The sequence below is a fragment of the Brassica napus genome, chromosome C7 (genome assembly GCF_020379485.1).
Source record: "Brassica napus cultivar Da-Ae chromosome C7, Da-Ae, whole genome shotgun sequence".
Lineage (NCBI taxonomy): Eukaryota > Viridiplantae > Streptophyta > Magnoliopsida > Brassicales > Brassicaceae > Brassica > Brassica napus.
In genome coordinates, this window is record NC_063450.1 from 51,801,060 (window position 1) to 51,826,181 (window position 25,122).

General features: G+C 36.5%; 3 protein-coding genes across 3 annotated transcripts; 1 reads left to right on the top strand and 2 right to left on the bottom strand.

Annotated features, from left to right (window-relative positions):
- The first annotated feature begins 780 nt into the window (after positions 1-780).
- Positions 781-2,691, top strand: LOC106409379 (peroxidase 45). The gene is made up of 4 exons (XM_013850028.3): positions 781-1,061; positions 1,339-1,527; positions 1,875-2,040; positions 2,126-2,691. The coding sequence occupies exons 1-4, from the start codon at positions 846-848 to the stop codon at positions 2,530-2,532; spliced, it is 978 nt and encodes a 325-aa protein (XP_013705482.1). The 5' UTR covers positions 781-845; the 3' UTR covers positions 2,533-2,691.
- A 2,142-nt stretch (positions 2,692-4,833) lies between these two features.
- LOC125590142 (ATPase 2, plasma membrane-type-like) lies at positions 4,834-8,857 on the bottom strand. Its single transcript, XM_048763239.1, has 10 exons — positions 8,721-8,857; positions 8,380-8,616; positions 7,208-8,197; positions 6,973-7,117; positions 6,644-6,808; positions 6,205-6,558; positions 5,938-6,098; positions 5,686-5,859; positions 5,244-5,608; positions 4,834-5,148 (listed from the first exon to the last, which is right to left on the bottom strand). The coding sequence occupies exons 2-10, from the start codon at positions 8,584-8,586 to the stop codon at positions 5,055-5,057; spliced, it is 2,655 nt and encodes an 884-aa protein (XP_048619196.1). The 5' UTR covers positions 8,587-8,616; positions 8,721-8,857; the 3' UTR covers positions 4,834-5,054.
- An 8,976-nt stretch (positions 8,858-17,833) lies between these two features.
- On the bottom strand, positions 17,834-22,272 carry LOC106407430 (ATPase 2, plasma membrane-type-like). Its single transcript, XM_048763238.1, has 11 exons — positions 22,084-22,272; positions 21,752-21,871; positions 21,424-21,660; positions 20,250-21,239; positions 20,021-20,165; positions 19,682-19,846; positions 19,236-19,589; positions 18,963-19,123; positions 18,713-18,886; positions 18,273-18,637; positions 17,834-18,182 (listed from the first exon to the last, which is right to left on the bottom strand). Exons 1-11 carry the CDS (start codon positions 22,123-22,125, stop codon positions 18,089-18,091), a joined length of 2,847 nt encoding a protein of 948 aa, XP_048619195.1. The 5' UTR covers positions 22,126-22,272; the 3' UTR covers positions 17,834-18,088.
- Between the last annotated feature and the right edge of the window lie 2,850 nt (positions 22,273-25,122).

The following is a 25,122-nucleotide window of genomic DNA, read 5'->3' on the forward strand; positions in this document are numbered from 1 at the left end:
TGTAAAAGCATGGTAGTGGGAATCTTTCGCTGAATTTCTCTAAATTCATAAATATTAAAATGATGCAAAAAGAAGGGGGAAAAGACGGATAAAGGTTTTAAAGAGAAGTTGTACTAACATTTGTCATGGTTTAAATGGTTTATATATCATTCAAACACAAAATAAATCTTAATTAAAACTTTCTATTATTTTAAATATTTTATTATTTTTAGATTTAAAAATTGTTTTCGAGAACCTCACCGCTGGTGATTCGAACAATGATCAATTTTATACATCTACAGTTAGTGTCTCCATCAATATAGACCAGTAGATTACAGCTAATTTCTTGATTTACTTGATTATATATACAAATATAGAAAGAACGATTAAAATACTCGGAGCCTCGCTTCAGAGCATGATTAACCCAGAGTTTTTAAGATGAGATTCTTAGCAGAAGTTAAAAAACTTAAGAAATTGTTTCTTAATTTTTAACTAAAAAAACTAAGAATCGGTTCTTAAAGTCTTTATTTAATAACCGGTTTTTAACTTTTTTAGTTAAAAATTAAGAAACAGTTTCTTAACTTCCGTTAAAAACTTCATTCTAAGAATTTTGAGTTAATCATACTCTAAAAACTCCGGGTTAATCATGGTCTTAGCCTCTTCTCGGGTTGTCAATATCTAGATGGAGTGTTACATCCACGTTCCTAACAGTTTCTCCAGCTTATTTTAATATATCACTGAAAACATCATCATTATATTTAAATAGCTCAAATTGTACCACATCCATCATTTAAATTACTCTTTCTAACTCCTATAAGAAGACACTCCCTTTAAAGTTTAAACCTACAATAAAATTATAATTAGCCATGGAGAAGAAGACTAACCAAACAATATTCTCCATATTTTCTCTTCTTCTTCTCTTTTCTTCATGTGTCTCTGCTCAGCTTCGGACAGGTTTCTACCAGAACTCATGTCCGAACGTAGAAAGCATTGTCCGTAATGCCGTCCGTCAAAAATTCCAGCAGACTTTTGTCACTGCTCCAGCCACCCTCCGTCTTTTCTTCCACGATTGCTTCGTTCAAGTACGTATCTATATTTCGTTCAAGTACGTATCTATATTTATATGTCAATAGGAACTCTATCATTTTATTTTCTTAATCTTTAATAGTCGAACAGAACATTCATTTTCTTTAAAAAAAAGTATTGAATGTATATAAGGTTGTGACCATATTTCTTACACTATGAAATTCAGTTTTGATTGAAAATCTGCGCAATTTTAGAGTTTAAAATATTTCTTTTACATATATTTTCTTCAAACAGAACATTATATTTACAAACTTATTTTATACGAATATTTAGGGATGTGATGCTTCAATATTGATAGCATCTCCGTCGGAGAAAGACCATCCAGATGACATGTCATTGGCCGGAGACGGATTTGACACGGTGGTGAAGGCGAAGCAGGCCGTTGATAGAGATCCTAAATGCCGCAACAAAGTTTCATGTGCTGACATTTTGGCTCTCGCTACTCGTGAAGTCGTCGTTTTGGTATGAATATACCTTCTTCTAGTAACATATGTTAATATTAATCTCTCTTTCTTGTCCTTCATAGTGTCCGAGGTATTCTCGTATTGAAAATTGGGTTTGCTGGTGAAAAGATGCTCATTATTAAATATATAAACACCATGGTTCGAGTTAAAAGAATATACGTATGGTTTGAGTTAAAAAATTATCTATATATATTTTGTAACAATGTGACACCTTCTGCTGGCGCGGTTCGTAATCATGTTATACAAGTAAGAACTAACAAGAGGTCATATAGTCAGGACAAAAACGAATTATTGATTATATCATTATAATAATTGCAATCGGATTGTTAACAATAAAATGTGCAGACCGGAGGACCTAGCTACCCGGTGGAGTTAGGGAGGAGAGATGGCAGATTATCTACGAAGGCAAGCGTTCAAAACAATTTGCCACAGCCCGGTTTTAACTTAAACCAGCTCAACACCATGTTCAACCGTCACGGTCTCTCTCAAACCGACATGATCGCCCTCTCAGGTTCGTACCAGACCAAACTGATCTATTGAGATAAGGATCTAACTTAGAAGATCAAAATAAACAAAATATGTTATTGTAATTTCAGGAGCGCACACTCTCGGATTCGCACATTGTGGAAAATTCTCAAACCGAATTTACAATTTTAGCCCTAGAACCCGTATCGACCCGAGTTTGAACAGTGGCTACGCGCTTCAGCTTCGCCAGATGTGCCCGCAACGTGTGGACCCACGTATCGCGATCAACATGGACCCGACCACGCCACGTACATTCGACAACGCTTACTTCAAGAACCTTCAACAAGGAAAGGGTCTTTTCACGTCTGATCAAGTATTGTTTACAGACCAACGGTCTAGAGCTACGGTTAACTCGTTTGCCAACAGTGAAACTGCATTTAGGCAAGCTTTTGTCTCAGCCATCACGAAGTTGGGTCGTGTTGGGGTTAAGACTGGTAATGCTGGTGAGATTCGAAGGGATTGTTCACGTTTCAATTAGTTTGATTTGATGGGGTTTTGCTTCTTTTATTCCTTAAGAAGATTTCGTATTTCTCTTCTTAATAATAAAATAAATTTTCGTATTGTTTTCAATAATAAGTTCAAAAGTATCGAAAATGGATACGGAAATTAAATAATAAGATGGTTTTATTTCGTTTCTCTTCTCCTTTTGTCCTATGCTTATATTCATGTTTTTTCGAGACCACTGCTTTAGCTGCTTTCACCAATCAGATCACAAAGGAGGAGAACTAGTTTTTTTTTAATCAAAAGGAGGAGAACTAGTTAGTAGTTAACATAAGAAAACAAAAAAAAACAAAAAGGAGGAGAACTTTCAAGGTCTGGAAATAACCATGTTGTTAATAATTCAAGTTTTAATAAAGAACATGTGGAGAAAGAGATTGAACAAAAAGATCTACATGATAATCATGCTTTCAACATAAATGCAGCTATGATTGACTATTATTTCAAAAAGGAGTCTAATGGTCCAAATAGATTCAAAGAAGTTGATTGCAGATGAGCAAAAGAAGAAACGATTGATGCTGACAACATAAAAGAATCGAAGTTTACAAAGAGGATGATGATGTGATCGTGTTTAAGAAGAGGTTCCCAATTGTTACAAAAAAGGAAAAAAAGAATGCAGCCTAGCAACTACGGTGAACTTTTTAAGGCAGGTGTGATTCATCATCCAGAAAACTCGAGGTCAGTTTTTTTTTGAAGTTGAAGAGTCTTATGTAGGAGAGATTACATATCTATTTTTCTATAATTTTATATACTAAAGTTTTTGGGTGTTTTTCTTTATTTTACAGGTTTATGTATCTGTTTATGAATTTTCTTATTTCTAAGTATTTCTTATTCCTATGCTTTGAGCCATAGGTGTATTTTTTTTTTTTTTTTTTTTTGAAACACAACTTAATTTCATTATTCTTCAAACTGCTTGATTACAACGATTAGAAGAAATTAACCATCCTCTTTGATTGAAAACATAAACTACAACAATGTAAACTAAACAAGATAATTCTTCAAACGAAGATGACAGCGGATTCGAAACGAAGCTTGAATGCGTCGGGGTAGCCTTCACGATAAAGTCGGACAGCATAGAAATAGTCACATATAGTGACTTTGAAGACCAGCTCTCATAGACGAGGAAGCTGAAACCAGAACTCAACAACGAGTTCGGGAATTCCTCTCCTTTCATAGAAAGGAGGTATGGTGATGACAGAGACCAAACCGGTGAACCCACCGGTAAACTATTCTTCGTAAAAGAAAAATATGGCATTAAGCTCAAGATAAAGGCCCCGGTGAACCCACCGGAAATCCTTTGCATCTTTGCCACACTTAACAAATCATCAAACAACGGTTTAAGATTTGGGGAGCCAGCAAGATGAATAACAGATTCACAGATCTTAAAGGGCCAGGCCCAGAAGATTAACATTCTCGGCTTTGAACTGAACGCCTGCTTGATCGGGAGACTTGAAAGCTTAGGGTTCTTGCCGGAGTTGAAGGGGCAGTCGCCGGTTATGAAGCACGGTGTGTCAGATGATGGTAAGTTATTCTCCCCGGAGTCGACAAGACTCACAACACCATCTATCGAAGATGGAGCAGAACTGTCGTCAGCGCATCGGACCTCGCCGTATCCATAATAGAGTCTTTCAAAACGGGACCTTGTCGGGATGGAGGTGGTGGTTGTGAATTGAGGTGAGCTTTTCCATATCAACCAAAATGCTTCCAGATCTGAACGGCGGGTCAAGCGTGGAGCCCCACAGACAGCAGACGTTCGGTCACCGGAAACTAAAGGCGGAAGGAGGACTTGCGGTGGAAGGGAGGAAGAGATCCGTCGAAAATCTTCGGTTGAGAGTCTCTAAGTTTCGTTGATGGAGACAAGGCTCGCAGATCTGCACGAGACAAGCGAGGAGCTAAGGTAGAGGCTGCAGCGAGGGGAGGAAACGCTTGGACGAGATGTAGACCGGGAACCCCCGGAGAAACAAACAATTCCGGTGATATCCAAACCGCCAGAAAAAGCCATACGAGTCATCTCAAAGGAGGGAGGAGCCGAGCACGGAAAAGACAACACAAAAACTCCAAAAGAACTTGAGTAGACAGAGACCAGAGTGAAGAGAAGCATGGGAGGAAGGAAACAGAGGCGACGCCGGCGAGAAGATGCGCCGCCGGCGCCGTGAAACGGTGACTAAAGGGATTTCTCGAGAATTGTGCCTGAGAGGTTTATTAGGGCGAACTCGTTCGTTAGGGTCGCCCTTATTAGTCTGAGCCATAGGTGTATATAAAGGTAAAATAATATGAAAAAGACACAAAAACAAAATTTTAGAATATTTCTGATACATTCCAGATTTTTCTTATTAAAATTTGTAGTTTGCAAACTTGATTTTGGGAGGCTTAGCTCATGCTAAACCTAGCAAAATCTCTTGATAATAACCTTAAGAGGTCATGAAGAAAAGTAAAACAAAACAAAAACATAAATAAGGGAAAAAGATCAGTCATATGCTGGGTTTAGTCTTCTTTATGTGACTAGACAGTGTAGTGTCCTGGAGTTTCAATGTCCAACCCCTTTAGCTTCGCTACTGATTCCACGTGTCCCTTGAGTGTGTGCAGCTCCCTAAGCCTGTTGTTAACATATTAAACATACACTTAATTAGTGTTTAGTTCCAGACAAAGAATTGATAATGCTACAACGTTGAGATAAAGATTTATTTTTACCTAGCTATCTCAGCTCTTTTCTTGGCTTGCTCTGCAATCTCAGACAATTCTCTGTAACCTCCTTTCTCAGGGATGATGTTAACAGGTTCTTTTGGCTGTAAACCATGAAGTGTCCTCTGAGCAACTGCCCACTGAGCCTCCCTCTCTTCTTTTCCAAAATCTTTCTTGGTCGTTAAAGCTGTCCTGCTCTCAAACATGTTGAGCCAAGCCTTCCCAGTCAAGGTGTAGCGAATGGCAAACTTGATAATGTCCAGTGGGAAGTATGTTATAATACTGTATAGCCATATTACTCCAGCCCATCCCCATCCAATACCTCTAACCTCTGCGAACTCCCAGTTGGCGTAGACCGCAATCAAAGTGGCAACCTACATTTGGAAGAAACAGGTTTGTTTATGACCTATCTCCACCTCAAAATGTATAGTATTGATTATGATCTTCTTACCAGTTGTGCAATGAGGAAAGCAATCATCAGCAACGCTCCAGGACGTTCAACAAACGACCAACTCCTTGATCTTGTGACGAAGATTAGAGCTTGACTAATGATACTAACTTGTAAATACAATGCACTCATTAACTCGTGCTCAACACCCTTGATGGACCTCACACCAAACACGTTCTGCGTATCGAAAGTGAAAGTTAGTTTACAACTCTATACACTTAGCAAAGAAGACATATATATATATTATATTATTACCGAGAAAAAGTCTGTCTCGTTTGCCAACCAGAAGAAAACAACAGTCATGACGGCTAGGTAGCTTCCGAGCACAAACCCAGTAGCAAAAATTTCTCTAAGTTTCCAGCTGTCAGGTGTGGGAGATGGCGTGACTCTGTCCTTTGAAATTGTCATGATGGTACCTATAAAAACACATAAGATCTATAAATAAGAGATTTGATTTTTGTCTAAATAAATAAATAAATAAGAGATTTGAGGATTTAAACAATAAGGGACAGTGTTGCTCACCATCGTTAAGAATGGCAATGATCAGAACCATAAATGCTGAGAAGTCAAACTTCCATATCAAAGCAATAAGCATGAAACCAAGCACGATACGAATTGTGATTGAAACTGCATATATAGTATAGTTCTTCATTCTCTGGAAGATAGCTCTGCTGGTGAGGACAGCACTGATGATAACGCTGAGTCCAGGCTCAGTGAGAACGATATCTGAAGCACCCCGAGCAGCGTCCGTAGCATCATCGACAGCAATACCAATATCAGCTTTCTTCAAAGCAGGAGCATCGTTGACACCATCACCAGTCATTCCAACAATATGCTTCCTCTCTTGCAATTTCTTCACGATCTCGTATTTGTGCTCTGCAGTGTCCAAAGCAAAGAAGCTAAGATCTAAGGTATCCAACCACCTTTGCATTGACATAATAAAAAAAAAGTAGATAATAACCTGGGAAGACTCCAGCAAAACCATCAGCCTGTTCGATCAAGTCCTCAACAGGAATGTTGGCAAGTGCTGGGTCCTTGTGATTACCGAGAAGAGCCGAGGACGGATACATGTTTGTTCCCATTCCAAGTCTGCGACCAGTTTCTTTGCCAATAGCAAGTTGGTCACCTGGACACATACATTGTACAAGAGAATATTAGTGGGGAAATGAAAATGTGTTTAGTTACCAGGACAACTCATTTTATGTTACGAAGTTTCCAACCCAAAACTAATCGGTAGTAAATAAATTAACAAATATTATATAGGACTGAAGAGTGGGGCAATATTATTACCAGTGATCATCTTGACATTAACCCCAAGATGCAAAGCCCTTCGAATGGTCTCGGCACTGTCATGCCTTGGGGGATCAAAAAGTGGCAACAAGCCAACAAACTCCCACCGGCTACCAAGGCTTTCCTTTGTTTTCTCTGGCACCGTCTAAAGAAGAAATGGGAACACAAACTAATGAATATTTGCATCCAAACAGTAAACTAAAGAGAATCATCAAAAGCAAACAAGTTTAAGTACCTGGCGAGAAACAGCCAAGGACCTGAGACCACGCTCGGCATACTTTTCGATAATATCCAGCACCCTCTTGCTAAGGTCATTGCTGGCTTTGCAAAGTTCGAGGATCTGCTCGGGAGCACCTTTACTGACTCTGTGCCAGTTACCACTAGAGTCTATGTAAGTCAAAGCAGTTCTCTTATCAGTAGGGTTGAATGGAAGGAAATGCACTTCTCTAATTCCAGCTCTGGCCTCCTTAGGATCAGAAAGCATCCCAACCATTGCTGCATCGATGGCATCCTGGTTCTCAATTCTTGAAGCCATAGCCGCAAATAAAAGAACTTGGTCTTTCTCCACACCCTTGCAGAAAACTTCAACCAAATTTTTGTCCACGCTAAGTTTGTTGAGGGTTAGCGTCCCGGTTTTGTCACTGCACAGCACATCCATCCCGGCCAATTCTTCGATGGCAGTCATACGCTTGGTGATGGCACCTTGCTGAGACAGCTTGTGAGAACCAATAGCCATTGTCACCGACAAAACCGTAGGCATAGCAATGGGGATACCACCGATCAATAGGACCAAGAGATTATCAATCCCATCTCTGTACTTTCGGCGTTGGATAGGGTACATGACAATAATCTCAATCACCATACCAATGGCAATGGAACAGATACAGAAGTTTCCAATAGCTGTAAGAACCTTCTGGAAATGTCCAACTTGGTTTGTGCTATCCACAAGGTGAGCAGCTTTACCGAAGAAGGTGTGAACACCTGTGGCGATAACAATGGCCTCGATCTCTCCTTGTTTACAGGTTGAGCCAGAGAACACTCCTTGGCCAGGGTGCTTGGTCACAGGGAGGGACTCTCCGGTAAGAGCAGACTGGTCCACCTTTAAAGGATCACCTTCGAGAAGACGAGCATCGGCAGGGATGATGTCTCCAAGTTTAATGCTAACGATATCTCCTGGGACAAGAATAGCAGCTTCTTGTTCACTCCATTTCCCATCCCTAAGAACCTGAAAACAGAGAAACATCACAATTATAAAATTTCAAACCGATAGATAGTTGGAAAAATAATTAACTAGTATATAAATAAATAGAGCCAATACACTTATTATCAATTGATTTTAAGTTGAAAGTCCATGATAGGTCTGAATTTAACAGTACTAACTTAACAAAGCATTATCCTGTGACAAACCTTGGTTTTAGGAGCAAGACCAGCCATGAGAGCAGCAGCGGCATTACCGGCGTTGTTCTCTTCGATGAAACTGATGGTAGAGTTGATGACAAGAAGACAGATGATACCGACAAAGTCTTGCCAATCCGGAGGCCTACCGTCACCGTTGGCCAAAGCAATAGCCATGATGGCAGCAGCTTCCATGACCCACGAAAGGGGATTCCACATAAACCCCAAAAACTTGAGAATCTTGCTTTCCTGTAAACATTCATAGTGCAGAGACATTTTAATAAACCAACAAATACTAAAATGAAAATAGCAAAAAAAAAAAAGAAAATAAGAAAACATAAGAAGTTAAAGACCTTCTTCTCTTCGAGCTTGTTCAAGCCAAAGATCTGAACCCTAGCTTCCCCTTCCTGAGTCGTCAAACCTTCCTTCGTACATTTTAGCTGCTGGAAAACTTCCTCTACTGGAATTTTCTCCTGGAAAAATCAATGAGATAAACAGTTTTTGAGTTATTCAGAATCTACAAAAAGGACATTCACATACACAAGAAAATTGTTTCTATTCTCTATATCTTCAGAAAGAGAAATCTTTGTCTTAAAAAACAAGGAGTTTGGTCGGAACTATTTCAGTTCGTGTCAATGACCTAAATGATCCCATATAGTCGTTAGGTTCGTTAAAGAAAGGCGGGAAAAAACATACATATATAAAAGAATCCGAACTTCTTGTTTACAGACAGAACCATGGATGGAACTGTATTAATATGTGGGCATGAGAAATAATAAAAAAAAGTGGTGAGTAAAATAAATCTTACCAGATCTACAGTCTCGTTCTTGATATCCTGAAGACTCGACATCTCTCCCTTCCTTCACTTCAAAAGAACGACGGAGAAGTAGCACTTAAACGACAACTATGACCACCGTTTCACTCGATCATAAGGATTCCAGCGAGAGGGGAGTAAAATGAAGTGTTAGGTGAAGCAGGCTGTGTGTTGCAGAGTCGATACAAATCCTGTTTTTATACTATTGAAAAAACGACGAATTTGTCCGCCGTTTACTTATTGTGGGTTTAATAAGTATTCTCCATTTGTCACCCCTTCTTAAATATATTATATATCTTAAAACTTATATAGAGAAAAGATTATCTGCAAAATCTCTTTTTAAAATTTATAAGTCGAGAGTTATCCCTCCCAATGAATCATTGTGTCAGGAAAAAAAAAACACTGGTGGAGGTGATGCACATACACTGCTGTAAGATTTCAAATAAAATTGACAAAACGGCAACATTCTTCTTGCTGCTTAACGTGACCTCTCATAAACTCTTTCAAGTCTTGCCACCTATTTGGTTCTATGTATTCTTTATTCTATGCATAATTCATTCTGAAAGTGTCAACTAGTAATATATATTTCCTTACAAATTCCTTTTAATGATGATTGAACATCTTCGTCGTCCATGAGAATTTTTCTAAAGCTTTAAAAAAATATATATTTTTTTTGGTGTAAAGAAAAAAAAATATATATATATATATATATATTTTTTTAATTCAGCTTAACTAAGTGATAAATTCTAATTTTGAAAAATGAATTAATTGAAAGATGACAATTGATTTTTTTCTATTTAATTCCACGTATGACTTTTATATTTTGTCCACAATAGCGTTTCGTTGATGATTTTTTTTTGGTGTCGCAAGCAATTCAACAACGTAAAATAGAAAGCTATATAACGGATTAAGAAAAGGTAAAGTTAAGATTAAGATTTTTTCAAAAGAAAAAAGATTACTTAGGCTCATGGAATAATTAGAGCAAAAAAAAAGAAGAAGATAGTACGTACAGAGAGGCATGCCTTGATACAAGAATACTAACCATAAGTCAGGAAAAGAGTTATGATAAAGGACAGATTTCATATCTATATATTTTTTATAAGTTTACATATTTAGGGTTTTGAGTACTTTATTTTTATGATTTTTTTAATTTCATTATTTTTAAGTATTTAACATTTATAGGTTTTCGACAAAAATATAAAAGCCATACGTGATATTCAATAGAAAAAAATCAATTTTATTTTCATTAATAAAAATTGCAGAATTTGTTTTGTTGGATTCTAAAGTTTTATTCTTCTGTGAAAGCTCTCTTGGTCAAAAAAGTTCATTGATATTTGTACACCAAGTTTCGGTTTCGGGTCAATGAAAAAACAGAATTATGCGAATTTATAGAGAAAATATTTACAAGAAATTTCTAGCATATTCCAACTCAGGTGATACAGTCAATCACGAATCCTCATAAAACAAGTAAAATTGCCGACGGTAAAATCGCATGTACTAATTCTCATGGTTTGTAATAACATATTTATCCAACATTAAGAATAATTTTTATTCTTCAAATCTTCTCTTACAAAATTGATTTGGATCTAAGCTTATCGTGTTGCTAAACCTAGAGACTTCGGTATCAGATTATGATTTCTATTAACATCCCACATCGTGTGGGTGTAGTGTCCTTGGGAAATATATATATATATATATATATATATATATATATATATATATATATATATATGAGATGTGGTAACAATGCCGTCTTAACTAATATAATAGTTATAGGCAAAACAAAAAAATATAGACTCTTTTATAATTTTTTTCTATATTTTTTCTTCTCTACATTTCTTTAAACTTGAACTCTAAGACTTGAGACAAAAAAAAAATATCTCAAAACTAATGGTGAAAATATAGATTTTTATTGTTTTGTTTTTAATAAGTAAATTCAATCTACTTAATTATGAACTTTTAAATAATTTTTACAGTTTAAACGAACCTTTAAAACAACACACACAAAATTATAGACTCATGAACCCATGGCAAATGCCCATGTTACCATGGGTAAGAACCGGCTCTGTGTGGCAATTCTCCATTATTGAGCTAGCTTTTGGGTGTGAGTTAGGGGCATCACTAATATGGTATCAAAGCCTAAGGTAAAAACCCAGCATATGATTTCCCACATAAATAGTTTCCTACCTATGTAGTCTGTATAAATGACCCATATTGTTGTGGTATTTCCGAGATGTTGGGTTTGAGCTGTTTCCAATTGGACAGTTTCTCACCCACATCTCGAGAGGGGCTATTAACACCCCACCCTTGGGAAATATATATGTGATACCTCCACTCTTTAGCTAGTTTTTAGGTGTGAGTTAGACACATCACTAATAATTTCTCATGTTTTTTTTTGAAACTTGATCAACTATAGAAAATCTAAGAGTGTGACTGGTAACCACCAAAGAACATTAGGAATCAATAAGAAAAAAATGAATATGAATAAAATTTTGGGAATGATGAGGAATGAGAGTTCTTTATCAAAATTAACAAGGAACAAATTTACATTATAATTCTCTACAAAAAAAAGAATGAGAATGAATGAAGAGGAAAAAAATATTCTTCAAGAAAGGTAACATTTTTGAAGAATATTAAGGAATGTAGTGTTCTTCTTCATTCTCTTGGTTACCATTCAAACCCTAAGTATTTTTATTGTGTGATTTAAGCTTTATATATATAGAGGCAGTATATAAGTGATACGTAATAGACACACATAAAAAAATTATTTTCATTAATAAAAGTTTCATGTTATAAAAGTAATGGAAAAGTCTATGTTTATTCATAACATAGAAGTTCCTTATATAGAAGATTACACTGTCATAGATAAATGGAAAGACTACAAATCATAATCTCTTGGTTATAGCCATCCACAATCTGGTTCATAACACTTCCCCTTAGATGCCATAACCATTTAGAGCTTGTAATGTGCTTTAATATTGCCTCATTAAAACCTTACCAGAAAAACCCAATTGGAACAAAACCATGGTGAAGGAAAAAGACTACAACACACATTACTCCCCCTGATTTGGACATTACTGATTTGGACCTCTCCAATTTTCTGCAATCCGTGGGTGATGAAGATCTTAGGCAGAATATGCTTCGTCCTCGAACATGATAGTTGGTTATTCTTTACCATCGGCCATGCCACAATCTGATCGAACATATTGAGTCATCGACCTCAAATACACACACACGAAATCTTGGATGATGTTGTTGTGATATGTGTGTACCACCATATGTAAAACATAACCTGTATGAAAACAAATCAACAAAACCAAATAATCCCTCTTTGAGCTGGTTAGTATAAAAAAAATCAAAATCAAAGGCTTCTTCATCGTCCTTCTTATGGACCAATCAGATCAGTGTCTAAAACAAAACTTCTGCATCGTCCATCTCAGGACTAAATGGACTTCTTTATCGTACGCCCACCTTTGGACTGAATGGATCAGTGTCCAAAACAAGTGATCTCACGCCCATGTACTAGATAATGGGTGAGACTGGTCCATATTAAATCTCTTGAGTACCATTTTCTGTATATGCTATTTGATGCACAAGGATTTCATTGTTAATGTACTCAAGCTGTAATCTCAAACAAAACTATGTTTTCCAAGATCTTTCATCTCAAACTCTTTCTTGAGATATTCAACTGTTTGAGAAATTGTATCCAGAGGTTCCTAGGATATTCAGATCATATACTTTGATGATTATCAATATTGTTCTCGAGAACTTGATGTACTTTCAGCTCAATACCGTCTAGTACTTTCATTATCCAGTGGACCATATAAATATGCAGTCACTACATCAACTTGCTGCAAGTCTAATTTTCTCTCTTATATAGTCAGACTTATGAGAAATCTAAAAGTAGTTGCATCCACCACATGGGAGTATGTCTCCTCATAATCTATTACTGGTCTTTGTGAGAATCCTTGTGCAACATCAGCTTTATATCTCACGATTTCTATTCCTTACAAGACCCATTTATATCCACTAGTTTTAACATCATATGGCGTCTTAATATGGCCACATACGTCTTTCTTCCTTAAACTATTTAACCCCACGTTTCCATTCAATCCAATTTGTTCTACGAGTGCGCACTTTTATATTGACGTGGGTTCATGATCCTCGCTTATATTCATAAATTCAAGTGCTACCTTGTATGCAAATAAATCATCTTATGTCGACATTCCTTATTGGTTCCATTATGTTCTAGACATGATATAATCGATTGAGATTCATTATTATCAGGACCTTTAATACTTTGCAGCTTGGCTGCCCAAGCTACATTGTTTGGTACCTGTACCTTAGAGCCGGCCGGCCTAATCTCCATGTCTGGGATGGTTTCCTTAGTAACCTCGGATTTGGATTTTGATTATCATTCTCTGCACCTTTCTTTTGTTTCCGAGGATCCTTATCTTCTGAAACCTATTTTGTCTACCACGTTTCATACGTTGTCTAGACTCTGTAGCAACTTGTCTGTGTCTTTTCTTGGACATCAAATTCGTTGGTGCTTTACAAGCTGGTTTATATATGACTTAGTCATTCTTTTTCGGGTCAGTAAATGTGTCTGTCATTTGATTAGCTAGCTTTGTAAATGTATAATCTTTGGACGTCTATTTCACATTCTTTAGTCCGAGGATCTTGCCAAGACATTGATGGTTGATTCCATTCTATTTTTTTTACCATTCTTTTACCAGCTTTATTATTTTTTTTCTCCTCCTGGTCTTAAAATAATCTGTGTACCTGGTCTCAAATATAATCACCCATAGTTGGCTCAAAGTACTTTATTATTGTGGGAGAATCATATCCAACATATATCTCCATCCTTCTTTTGAGGTCCCATCTTAGTTCTATGTGGTGGAGAAATTAGTACATAGACAACACATCTAAATGTCCTATGATGGGGTATATCTGGCTCTTGACCCGTTAATAATTGTGATAGGGGATATCTATGCTCACTAAATGGTCTGATGCGTATTAACTTAGGTGTATGTAAATTTCGTGTGGCCCAAACTGTGAATGGGAGTTTTGACCTCATAAGTTATGGTCTATCAATCAGCTATTTGCGTTTTAAAAGATTTCGGCCAAGCCGTTCTTGATATGGACATGTATCACATAATTGTCCACACTTACCCCCATGGACTTACCATAATCATTTAAACGCTTGGGACATGTATTCACCAGTATTATCTAGACTGATAGTCTTTATTATGAAAAAGGGGCTCGTAGCCGTTTTACTGGTGATGGCCTAATGAGTTTCCCTTGTGTACATGCTACACACGTGAGATTCTTTGGGATAACTCTTTTTATCTTTTAATGTGTGCCTTTTGAATATCAATTTTCGCATCATGTTTGGACCAGGATGGTCAATCTGGTCGTGCCATAAAGTGTATATTTTCGAAGGCTTTTAGCCTCTATCATACTGATCTATGCATAGTCTAGGTCAGTAGAGAATGCATGTATAGTCTTTAGGACTTATTATGGCTTTGGGCGATTTTATACATATATCTGAAGGAACCCTTTGTTTCCTTCGCCCATTGTTTCAATATGGAAACCATTCATACTTATATCTTTAAAACTCAATAGGCTGCTCTTGCTCTTAGAGCTGAGTGAATATAAGGCATCACTGATTTCTAGATGCATACCCTTAGGCAATAATATATTAGCCTAGCCATAGTCTTCTTTCAGACTGGCAATACCTGCTTTAGTACTTATATTGGCGTTTTTCAGTGTACTCATATAGAAAAATCATTCATTCATTTAATCTAATCAGACAATGTAATAGAAATAAATTCAAGGAGATAAAAATCAGAGAAAGCATACAAGCAAAGCAATCACACAAGTTTGATGTCGAAATTAGATTATCAACTTGATTCTTTTAGGCAATCATAAGTTTCATATTCTGTAGGATCATCTCTTTCATGATCAAAAATCATCCTTTGTCATCTTTATATACCAAGTGGGCTTCAAGATTCTTCCCTTTTAGTCTCTCTTGATAGAGGTGTTTGGGAGTCCTTCATATCTTAGCCCAATGGTTCCCCATTCCACATCTATGGCACACTGATTTCGTCGAACTTTGTGGTTTAAAGGATATACCACGGCCACTGCCTTGACCATGGCTCAAATTAGGTTGACACCCACGGCATATGCCATAGTGATTCCCACTGCCAAATGTGTTATAGTGGCCATGGCCACGTCCTTTCCACCCTCCACGGCCATGACCGTGTGGTCTATCATTCTGGAAGTGGTTACCTCTTTTTTTTTTCTTCTGCGGCCTTATTGGTATCAGGTAATGGGGTTAATGCAGGAGGTCTCAATTCACTGTTTCTCATCAGTAATCCATTATTTTTGCCCAGCTAGCAATAGACTCATCCACAGACTTATAGTTATAGTCCTGGATTATGGGATTCCTCCCATCAAATAGGGCATTTGGTAATAACAACGTTCTTTGGTGATCATATCTCGATTTTTAACTCTGTCCAAAGGTCTAGAGGATTCTCTCTATAGTCAGATACTGATCTTTGAGACTCTTAATAAGATGATGGCTAATAATTAATATTGTCATGTATCAATCTTTCTCATTGGCATTATTGCCTTATATGATACATTCACCAAGTCTTTTTGACTTTAGGATAATATTTGTATCCAATGCTCACCGTAAATAATTATCTCCAGAGAGATTTAGGGCAACAAAATCCAGGTTGATTTTCGACATCTCAAATCATATATCACTCAACATTTAGGTATAATTTTCATGCGGCCTTACTCTTAAAAACAATCAATTCAGATTCCAATTTTGTGAGGACAATGAGACTATCAATCTTAAAGGTATTTAATCAATTAGTCAATTTCTAGCAAGTCTCAGCAATACTATTTCTATGTGCTCATAATATTATGGTTTATCAAGACTAGCAAAAACGGATTCAATTAATCATGCAATTAGGGTTTAACAATTAATGGATTTAGCAAGACTAGTAAAAAGATTTATTAATCACTCAATCAGTTTCAAGGCTGATTTTAGCAATACTTTCAAGCATGAGTTTCAATGAATCAGTTTCAAGGCTGATTTTCGCAATACTAGAATATAGATTTCAAGCATGAATTTCAATGAATCAGTTTCAAGGCTGATTGGTATTTAGCATAAACCATGTGTAAATAATTTATCTAGTATCCGAATTTATCAAACCTCAAAAACATATAATCAGATCAATCAATTTAATCGAACTTAGCATACAATCTTAAACCTCAAGACATTAGATTTTATCATGAATCTATCAACCTAGCATACGGATTCTCAATTCTCAAAGACATCCAAATCAGATCAATATAACCTATCATACGGATTATTTAGGGTTTCTATTTAAAACAGATCAGATTACAAAACTATCAATCCTAGCAGATGATATTAAACTTCAAGAATCATGCAATCAGATCATTTGGATTTTAAACAAGTAAACCTCAATCAATCTATCAACCTATCGGATTATATAAGCAAAGCAAGCTAGCAACCTATCGGATTCAATCAATGTTTTAACAGGCTGGTCGGTTTAAACAATTTTAAATCAGATGAACAATTAACCAAGCATGATGAGAAAATAAATCTATCAATCCTAACTGTGATTAAAGCATTAATAAAAACAAGCAGGTCAGATATAATCAAGACATAAACAGATCAGAACTATTAAACTAGCAGGATGAGAATAATAAATCTAGCAACTTAACGGTCAAACAATTCAAGCAACATAGCATCATATTCAATCAGAATTAAAACCTCAATGATCAAAACCGAAAACAATTTTGATTTCAAAAGATTCGATTAGGGTTTTAATATGTGATTTGATAATTATAGTATAATTAATTCTGATACGTATATTATTTAGGGTTTATAGATATAAGGTTAGGGTTTATCGGATTTTAACTTGTAAAAACCGATTTGGGGTTTTAATCATGTATGAACATGATTTAGGGTTTGGGGTATCGAACTTTTAGAGCTTCGATTCACTCAATTAGGATTTTTGATCTATTACTCTATGGTTTTGATTCATAAAGATTAGGGTTTTAGGGTTTCATTCTTTATCAATCAATCCATGTTCGATTATGGGTTCTTAGGTTTTGAATTACCTTTTAACCTTAGATAATTGTTGAATCGGACCACCAAAGGAGTTGAGCCGCGAGCTGGACACGAACGGGACGCGAGCTGGAATGGATCGAGTCGCTTCTATCGGGTCGCGGACGTCCTTTGTTGCTTGATCGGGAACGCCTTGATCGTAGGACGCGAGCTGTCTGATGCTGTCGCGAACAAGGAAGAGGTCGCGTGCTGGAGCTGCTCTCGGGTCGCGAACGTCTGAACTAGGATCAGGAACGCCTTGAGCTGAAGATGATCGGGGACGCGAGCTGGAACATATGCGGGAACAAGAGACGCGATCGGGGTTTAGGGTTCGTCGGATCGCCAGCTACGGTTAGGGTTTTTCGATTTGGGTATTAGCTTAGGGATTTAGAGTTTCGTGCTGATAACGTGTTATAAAAGTAATGGAAAAGTCTATGTTTATTCATAACATTGAAGTTCATTATATAAGAGATTACACTGTGATAGATAAATGGAAAGATTACAAATCATAATCTCTTGGTTATGAGCCATCCACAATCTGGTGCATAACATTTCAAGTTTTTTTTACATTTTTGATAAGCTCGAGAATTTTATTCTCTTGTAAACTTGAAATTAGTAGACTTAGATCTTGCTAAACCTAGCAAGATATCTGACAATAACCTCAATAGGTCGGGAAGGAAATGAAAAAAAGAAGTAAAAAACAGAAACAAGGGTAAAAAGATCAATCATATGTTTGGTTTGGTTTGTTCTTCTTTTTGTGACTAGACAGTGTAGTGGCCTGGAGTTTCAATGTCCAAGCCCTTTAGCTTCGCTACTGATTCCACATGTCCCTTGAGTGTGTGCAGCTCCCTTAGCCTATCGTTAACATATAAAACATGCAGTTAGTGTTTAGTTGCGGTCAAAGAATCGATAATACTTCAACACTGAGAGAAAGGTTTAGTATACCTAGCGATCTCAGCTCTTCTCTTGGCTTGCTCAGCAATCTCAGACAATTCTCTGTAAGTTCCTTGCTCAGGAATGATGTGAACAGGTTCTTTTGGCTGCAAACCGTGAAGTGTCCTCTGAGCAACAGCCCATTGAGCCTCCCTCTCTTCTTTTCCGAAATCTTTCTTGGTCGTTAAAGCCGTCCTGTTCTCAGTCATGTTGAGCCAAGCCTTTCCACTCAAGATGTAGCGAATGGCAAACTTGAGAATGTCCAGTGGGAAGTATGTTATAATACTGTATAGCCATATCACTCCAGCCCATCCCCATCCAATACCTCTAACCTCTGCGAACTCCCAGTTGGCGTAGACCGCAATCAAAGTGGCAACCTGATGTTTAAAAGTAACATAAAAACAGTGAGAAAAATCCCTCAAAATGTTTAGTATCGATCATGATCTTCTTACAAGTTGTGCAATGAGGAAAGCAATCATCAGCAATGCTCCAGGACGTTCAACAAAGGACCAACTCCTTGATCTTGTGACAAAGATTAGAGCTTGACTAATGATACTAACTTGTAAATACAATGCACTCATTAACTCGTGTTCATTACCCTTGATGGACCTCACACCAAACACGTTCTGCGAACCGAAAGTGAAGGTTAGTTTACAACTCTATACAATTAGCAAAGAAGACATATATATATTATATTATTACCGAGAAAAAGTCTGTCTCGTTTGCCAACCAGAAGAAAACAACAGTCATGACGGCTAGGTAGCTTCCAAGCACAACCCCAGTAGCAAAAATTTCTCTAAGTTTCCAGCTGTCAGGTGTGGGAGATGGCGTGACTCTGTCCTTTGAAATGGTCATGATGGTACCTATAAAAAACACATAAGATATATAAGTAACTTGTATAAATAAGAGATTCGATTTTTGTCAAAATAAATAAGAGTTTTGAGGATTTAAACAATAAGGGACAGTGTTGCTCACCATCGTTAAGAATGGCAATGATCAGAACCATAAATGCTGAGAAGTCAAACTTCCATATCAAAGCAATAAGCATGAAACCAAGCACGATACGGATTGTGATTGAGACCGCATATATAGTATAGTTCTTCATTCTCTGGAAAATAGCTCTGCTGGTGAGGACAGCACTGATGATAACGCTGAGTCCAGGCTCAGTGAGAACGATATCTGAAGCACCCCGAGCAGCGTCCGTAGCATCATCCACAGCGATACCAATATCAGCTTTCTTCAAAGCAGGAGCATCGTTGACACCATCACCAGTCATTCCAACAATATGCTTCCTCTCTTGCAGCTTCTTCACGATTTCGTATTTGTGCTCTATAGTGTCCAAAACAAAGAAGCTTAGATCTAAGCTTAGATCCCTAAGCATTGACATAATTAAAAAGAGAAAAGAAGAAGAAGATAATAACCTGGGAAGACTCCAGCAAAACCATCAGCCTGTTCGATCAAGTCCTCAACAGGAATGTTGGCAAGTGCTGGGTCCTTGTGATTGCCTAGAAGAGCCGAGGACGGGTACATGTTTGTTCCCATTCCAAGTCTGCGACCAGTTTCCTTTCCAATAGCAAGTTGGTCACCTGGTCACATACATCGTCCAAGAGAATATTAGTGGGGACGGGTTTCAGACTCAAAACCAATTGGTAATAAATATATTAACACATATTTTATAAGATTATTTCCAACTTTTTCTGATGTGAGATATTTTTTCCCTAATAAAAGATTGAAGAGTGAGGCGTGATTATTAGTATTACCAGTGATCATCTTGACGTTAACACCAAGATGCAAAGCCCTTCGAATGGTTTCGGCACTGTCATGCCTTGGGGGATCAAAAAGTGGCAACAAGCCAACAAACTCCCACCGTCCACCTGGGCTTTCCTTTGTTTTCTCTGGCACCGTCTAAAGAAGGAGACATGAACACAAACTAATGAATATATGTTACTTGAAAAAAACATGCATCATCAAAGCAAACAAGTTAAGTACCTGGCGAGAAACAGCCAAGGACCTGAGACCACGCTCGGCATACTTTTCGATAATATCGAGCACCCTCTTGCTAAGGTCATTGCTGGCTTTGCAAAGCTCGAGGATCTGCTCGGGAGCACCTTTACTGACTCTGTGCCAGTTACCACTAGAGTCGATGTAAGTTAAAGCAGTTCTCTTATCAGTAGGATTGAATGGAAGGAAGTGAACCTCCCTAATTCCAGCTCTGGCCTCCTTTGGATCAGCAAGCATCCCAACCATGGCTGCATCGATGGCGTCCTGGTTCTCAATTCTTGAAGCCATAGCCGCAAACAAAAGAACTTGGTCTTTCTCCACACCCTTGCAGAAAACCTCCACCAAGTTTTTATCCACACTCAGTTTGTTGAGAGTCAGCGTCCCGGTTTTGTCACTGCACAGCACATCCATTCCAGCCATTTCTTCAATGGCCGTCATACGTTTGGTGATGGCACCTTGCTGAGCAAGCTTGTGAGAGCCAATAGCCATGGTGACAGACAAGACCGTGGGCATAGCAATAGGGATACCACCGATCAATAGGACCAAGAGGTTATCAATACCGTCTCTGTACTTTCGGCGCTGGATAGGGTACATGACGAGAATCTCAATCACCATACCGATGGCAATGGAACAGATACAGAAGTTCCCAATGGCTGTAAGAACCTTCTGGAAATGTCCAACTTGGTTTGTGCTGTCCACAAGATGAGCAGCTTTACCAAAGAAGGTGTGGACACCTGTGGCGATTACGACGGCTTCGATCTCTCCTTGTTTACAGGTTGAGCCAGAGAAAACTCCTTGACCAGGGTGCTTGGTCACTGGGAGGGACTCTCCGGTAAGAGCAGACTGGTCCACCTTTAAAGGATCACCTTCGAGAAGACGAGCATCGGCAGGGATGATGTCTCCAAGTTTAATGCTAACGATATCTCCTGGGACAAGAATAGCAGCTTCTTGTTCACTCCATTTCCCATCCCTAAGAACCTGAAAACAGAGAAACATCACAATTATAAAGTTTCAAACCAATAGATAGTTGGAAAAATAATTAACTAATATATAAAATAATAGAACCAATCTAGTTATCGTAAATTGATTTTAAGTTGGACGTCCGTATAATAAGTTCGAATTTAATAATACCAACTTCACAAATAATTATCCTATGACAAACCTTGGTTTTAGGAGCAAGACCGGCCATGAGAGCAGCAGCGGCATTACCGGCGTTGTTCTCTTCGATGAAACTGATGGTAGAGTTGATGACAAGAAGACAGATGATACCGACAAAGTCTTGCCAATCCGGAGGCCTACCGTCACCGTTGGCCAAAGCAATAGCCATGATGGCAGCAGCTTCCATGACCCATGAAAGAGGATTCCACATAAACCCCAAAAACTTGAGAATCTTGCTTTCCTGTAAATATTCATTGTGCATAGACATTTTAGTAAGCAAACAAAGACTAAAATGAAAATAGCAAAAGAAAACAAAAAAGAAGTTAAAAGACCTTTTTCTCTTCGAGCTTGTTGTAGCCAAAGATCTGAACCCTGGCTTCCCCTTCCTGAGTCGTCAAACCTTCCTTAGTACATTTAAGCTGCTGGAAAACTTCCTCTATTGGACATTTCTCCTGCAAGAAAATCAAACAGTTTGAAGTTAGTCAGACATTCACGTGCACAAGAACATTGATAATATATCTTCAGAAAGAGAAATGTTTTGTCTTAAAAACAAAGAACTTGGTCGGAACTGATTCAAAATTTATAATAATGCCCCCAGTTAAAAAAAAAAAAAAAAAATCCATTGGGCATGATGATCATAAACAGAGAGATAAAAAATTGTTACCAGATCAACAGTCTCGTTCTTTATATTCTCAAGACTCGACATCTCTCCCTTCCTTCACTTCAAAAAAACCCTCCAAACGACGACGGATAAGTAGCACTTAAATGACAACTGTGACCACCGTTTCACTCAATCATACGGATTCCGGGGGAGAGAGGAGTAATAATAAGAAGGTATTAGGTGAAGCTGGCTGTGTGTTGCAAAGTCGATATGAGTCTTATTTATATACAACTGAAAACGACGAATTCCTCAGCCGTTTAGTTAATTAGTCTCCATTTGTCACCCCTTCTCTATAATGATAATATTTATTTGATATCGTTCATATTCATCATTAAACCCCAAATCAGTATAATAGTTGTAAGTCAAAGAGTGTTATTGGCGGAGGTGTTAAACTCTCTGTAGGATTTTAAATAATTGGCACGAAACAACATACTTCTTGCTGCTTACCGTATCCTCTTATTAATTCTTTTTATTACTCTTGCCACCTATTTGGTTCCATGTATTTTATTATTTACATAATTCATTATGAAAATTTCAACTAGAAATATATATTAATTTACAAATTCATTCTGCCACCTGTTTGCAAGATTTTTTTTTTTTTTCAAATTTCAGTTTGATAATATCTCTTTAAAAAGAAATTGTAAGTCAAAGAGTTATTCTCACCAATGAATAATTGTATCAGGAAAGAAAATATTGGTGGAGGTGCACTGCTATGGGATTTTAAATGAAGTTGACAAAGAATGCAATATGCTTCTTGCTGCTTAACATATATTCCTCTTACTTTTTTGTGTGCACAACTTCATTCAATAATATATTCCTCTTACTAACTATTGTATAAATAAATATATTTGTATTGTGCTCCCTATTGGTTCTATATGTTATATTCGGTGTATCATTCATTCTAAAAATTTCCAACTAGAAATCTCTTATATATTAATCGAAAAACATTACAACATTGTTTTGTAACCACGTGTCACCCTGAGAATGAAATTCAAAATTCTTAGAGAAATATGTTGGTTCATCTTAACTTATATTATACTTTTTATTAAACTAACTATTAAACTGATAAATAGTGTACAAAAGAATATTCTCGCACTTTCCTTAAATAAAAGCTACAGAATTGCCTAATTTGATTAACGTATATACGACAATCAATGATTATGAATAATAAATATTTGATAATATTTTTTTTGTATCTTAGCTCTTATTGTTTAATTTTATATTATTAAAATATATTAAACAACCACATTAATCATATAATAAAAAAAAAAATTTCTTATATGTTATATTTTGAATTTTTAAAACGACTATAAATTACTAAAAACGTTAAATATCTCACACTAAAATTTTGTGATCCAAGGTTTAACTTTTTTGGTAATAACAAAATACAAATGATCATAAATCATATAAATATGAAGTCTCATTTACTAGACATTCATATTATATATTAATATAGTTTAAAATTAAACTATATAACATAGAAAAATACTTAAATATGATAATTTCTAAATTTGTACTGAAAAAGTATTGAAACTTTAATATTTTAATTTTAAAATTTGCATTCAAAAAATCTCACATTGAAAATTTTGTGTTTATCATATGAGTATGAATTCTTAATAATAAATATTTATATTAAAATATACTATATATATATATATATATATATGTCCATGTCATTTTAATTTAGTTATATACCATATAAAATAAATAAAATGATTGTTTTGATTTATTTACAAGAAGTATCAAAAATAAACAAGATGTATTGTTTTAATTTACGTCTTTAGTCTAATTTAATTATATACATAATACGTAAATGAATACAAATACATAATAATAGATAAAATTTAGTTTTATATATAACATTCATTTCGCGCAATTGCGTGGGTCTTAATCTAGTATATGTTTATTTTACGAGGTTATTTTTAGTGATATATGTTCATTTTATGAGGTTTTAGTGATATTTAGCATATTAAATTCAAATTTCGGGCATCGATTTTTATGCGGGTATAATATGCTACTCAATATGTTGGATTGTCCCTTTCAAGGTGCATCATGACAAGGTCAGCAATGCAAATGAAGTCACATGTTGACATTTTCATAGCATCATGGAAATCTCTCTCATGCTTTTGACATTTTTCATTAATCATATTCGTTAATTTCTGGGAATTTCTGGGAAAGTCACTTTCGTGATCAAGGTGATGGTTAAACTATTTTGCATCATCATGTAATACGATATGCATCACAATTTATAATAACATTCTTGTACAAAGTGAAAATATGAGCACACTATTGTTGACATATTTATATGAGGAGAAATTATCTAATTTGTACTTGCGGTCACAAAAATCTGTTTCATCAGTCACTTGACGTATATATAGTTTTTTTGGAAAGAACGTCAAATTCACTCAGTTAAAAGGATTTTTCACATTTGAGTACTACATTTTTGAGATACTGAAGAAATAATCAAAAGAATTTCAAAAGATTAAAAATATTCAAGAATCATTTGGTTCCCGCGTTGCGAACCAGTACCGAAGGCAGTCCCCGTACTTGCCTCATGCAGCCTGCACCAAAGACCTATTACAATAACAATATTGGGGCTATAATTTTGAAAAGACAGAATTACTATCTTTTTTTCATCTCGGGTGAAATAAGATCGGAAGGGAGCTAGAGCTTGAAGAATACCTATAGATCGGAAACGTTGTCAGTGTTTTGCAGTATTTTTAAGTAGTGTTGGTAGTGACTCTACCTCGCCATGCTTTCTTCGATTTATTTCCCTCCAAATTGCGTAGACTGCTGTGGTTTGAAAGACGTACTGGATTATGAACAAAATTAAGCCTGACATGTCTTTTGTCTGCAGTAGATGTACAATACGATCCCAGTTGGTTGTGTATTTCTATGCAAGCGTTCCTTTGGTGAGATTTTTCCAAATGTGAACTGAATAAAGGCATGTGAGAATAGATGATCTCACGATGGGTTGAATGTTTGAGTCCATTTTGTTATTCGATCACTTGTGGCCAGACCGACGTTTCTTCATCGCAAGCC

Coding starts and splice junctions, on each gene's coding strand:
- LOC125590142 (XM_048763239.1), bottom strand. CDS start 8,586: ATGTGGAATCCCCTTTCGTGGGTCATGGAAGCTGCTGCCATCATGGCT. Junction 5,860..5,937: donor ACGAGACAGACTTTTTCTCG/GTAATAATATAA, acceptor TTCGATACGCAG/AACGTGTTTGGTGTGAGGTC. Junction 5,609..5,685: donor CTTTCCTCATTGCACAACTG/GTAAGAAGATCA, acceptor TTCCAAATGTAG/GTTGCCACTTTGATTGCGGT.
- LOC106409379 (XM_013850028.3), top strand. CDS start 846: ATGGAGAAGAAGACTAACCAAACAATATTCTCCATATTTTCTCTTCTT. Junction 1,528..1,874: donor CTCGTGAAGTCGTCGTTTTG/GTATGAATATAC, acceptor TAAAATGTGCAG/ACCGGAGGACCTAGCTACCC. Junction 2,041..2,125: donor CGACATGATCGCCCTCTCAG/GTTCGTACCAGA, acceptor TTGTAATTTCAG/GAGCGCACACTCTCGGATTC.
- LOC106407430 (XM_048763238.1), bottom strand. CDS start 22,125: ATGTCGAGTCTTGAGAATATAAAGAACGAGACTGTTGATCTG. Junction 21,240..21,423: donor GTCTTGCTCCTAAAACCAAG/GTTTGTCATAGG, acceptor CTCTGTTTTCAG/GTTCTTAGGGATGGGAAATG. Junction 19,124..19,235: donor CATTGCCATTCTTAACGATG/GTGAGCAACACT, acceptor TGTTTTTTATAG/GTACCATCATGACCATTTCA.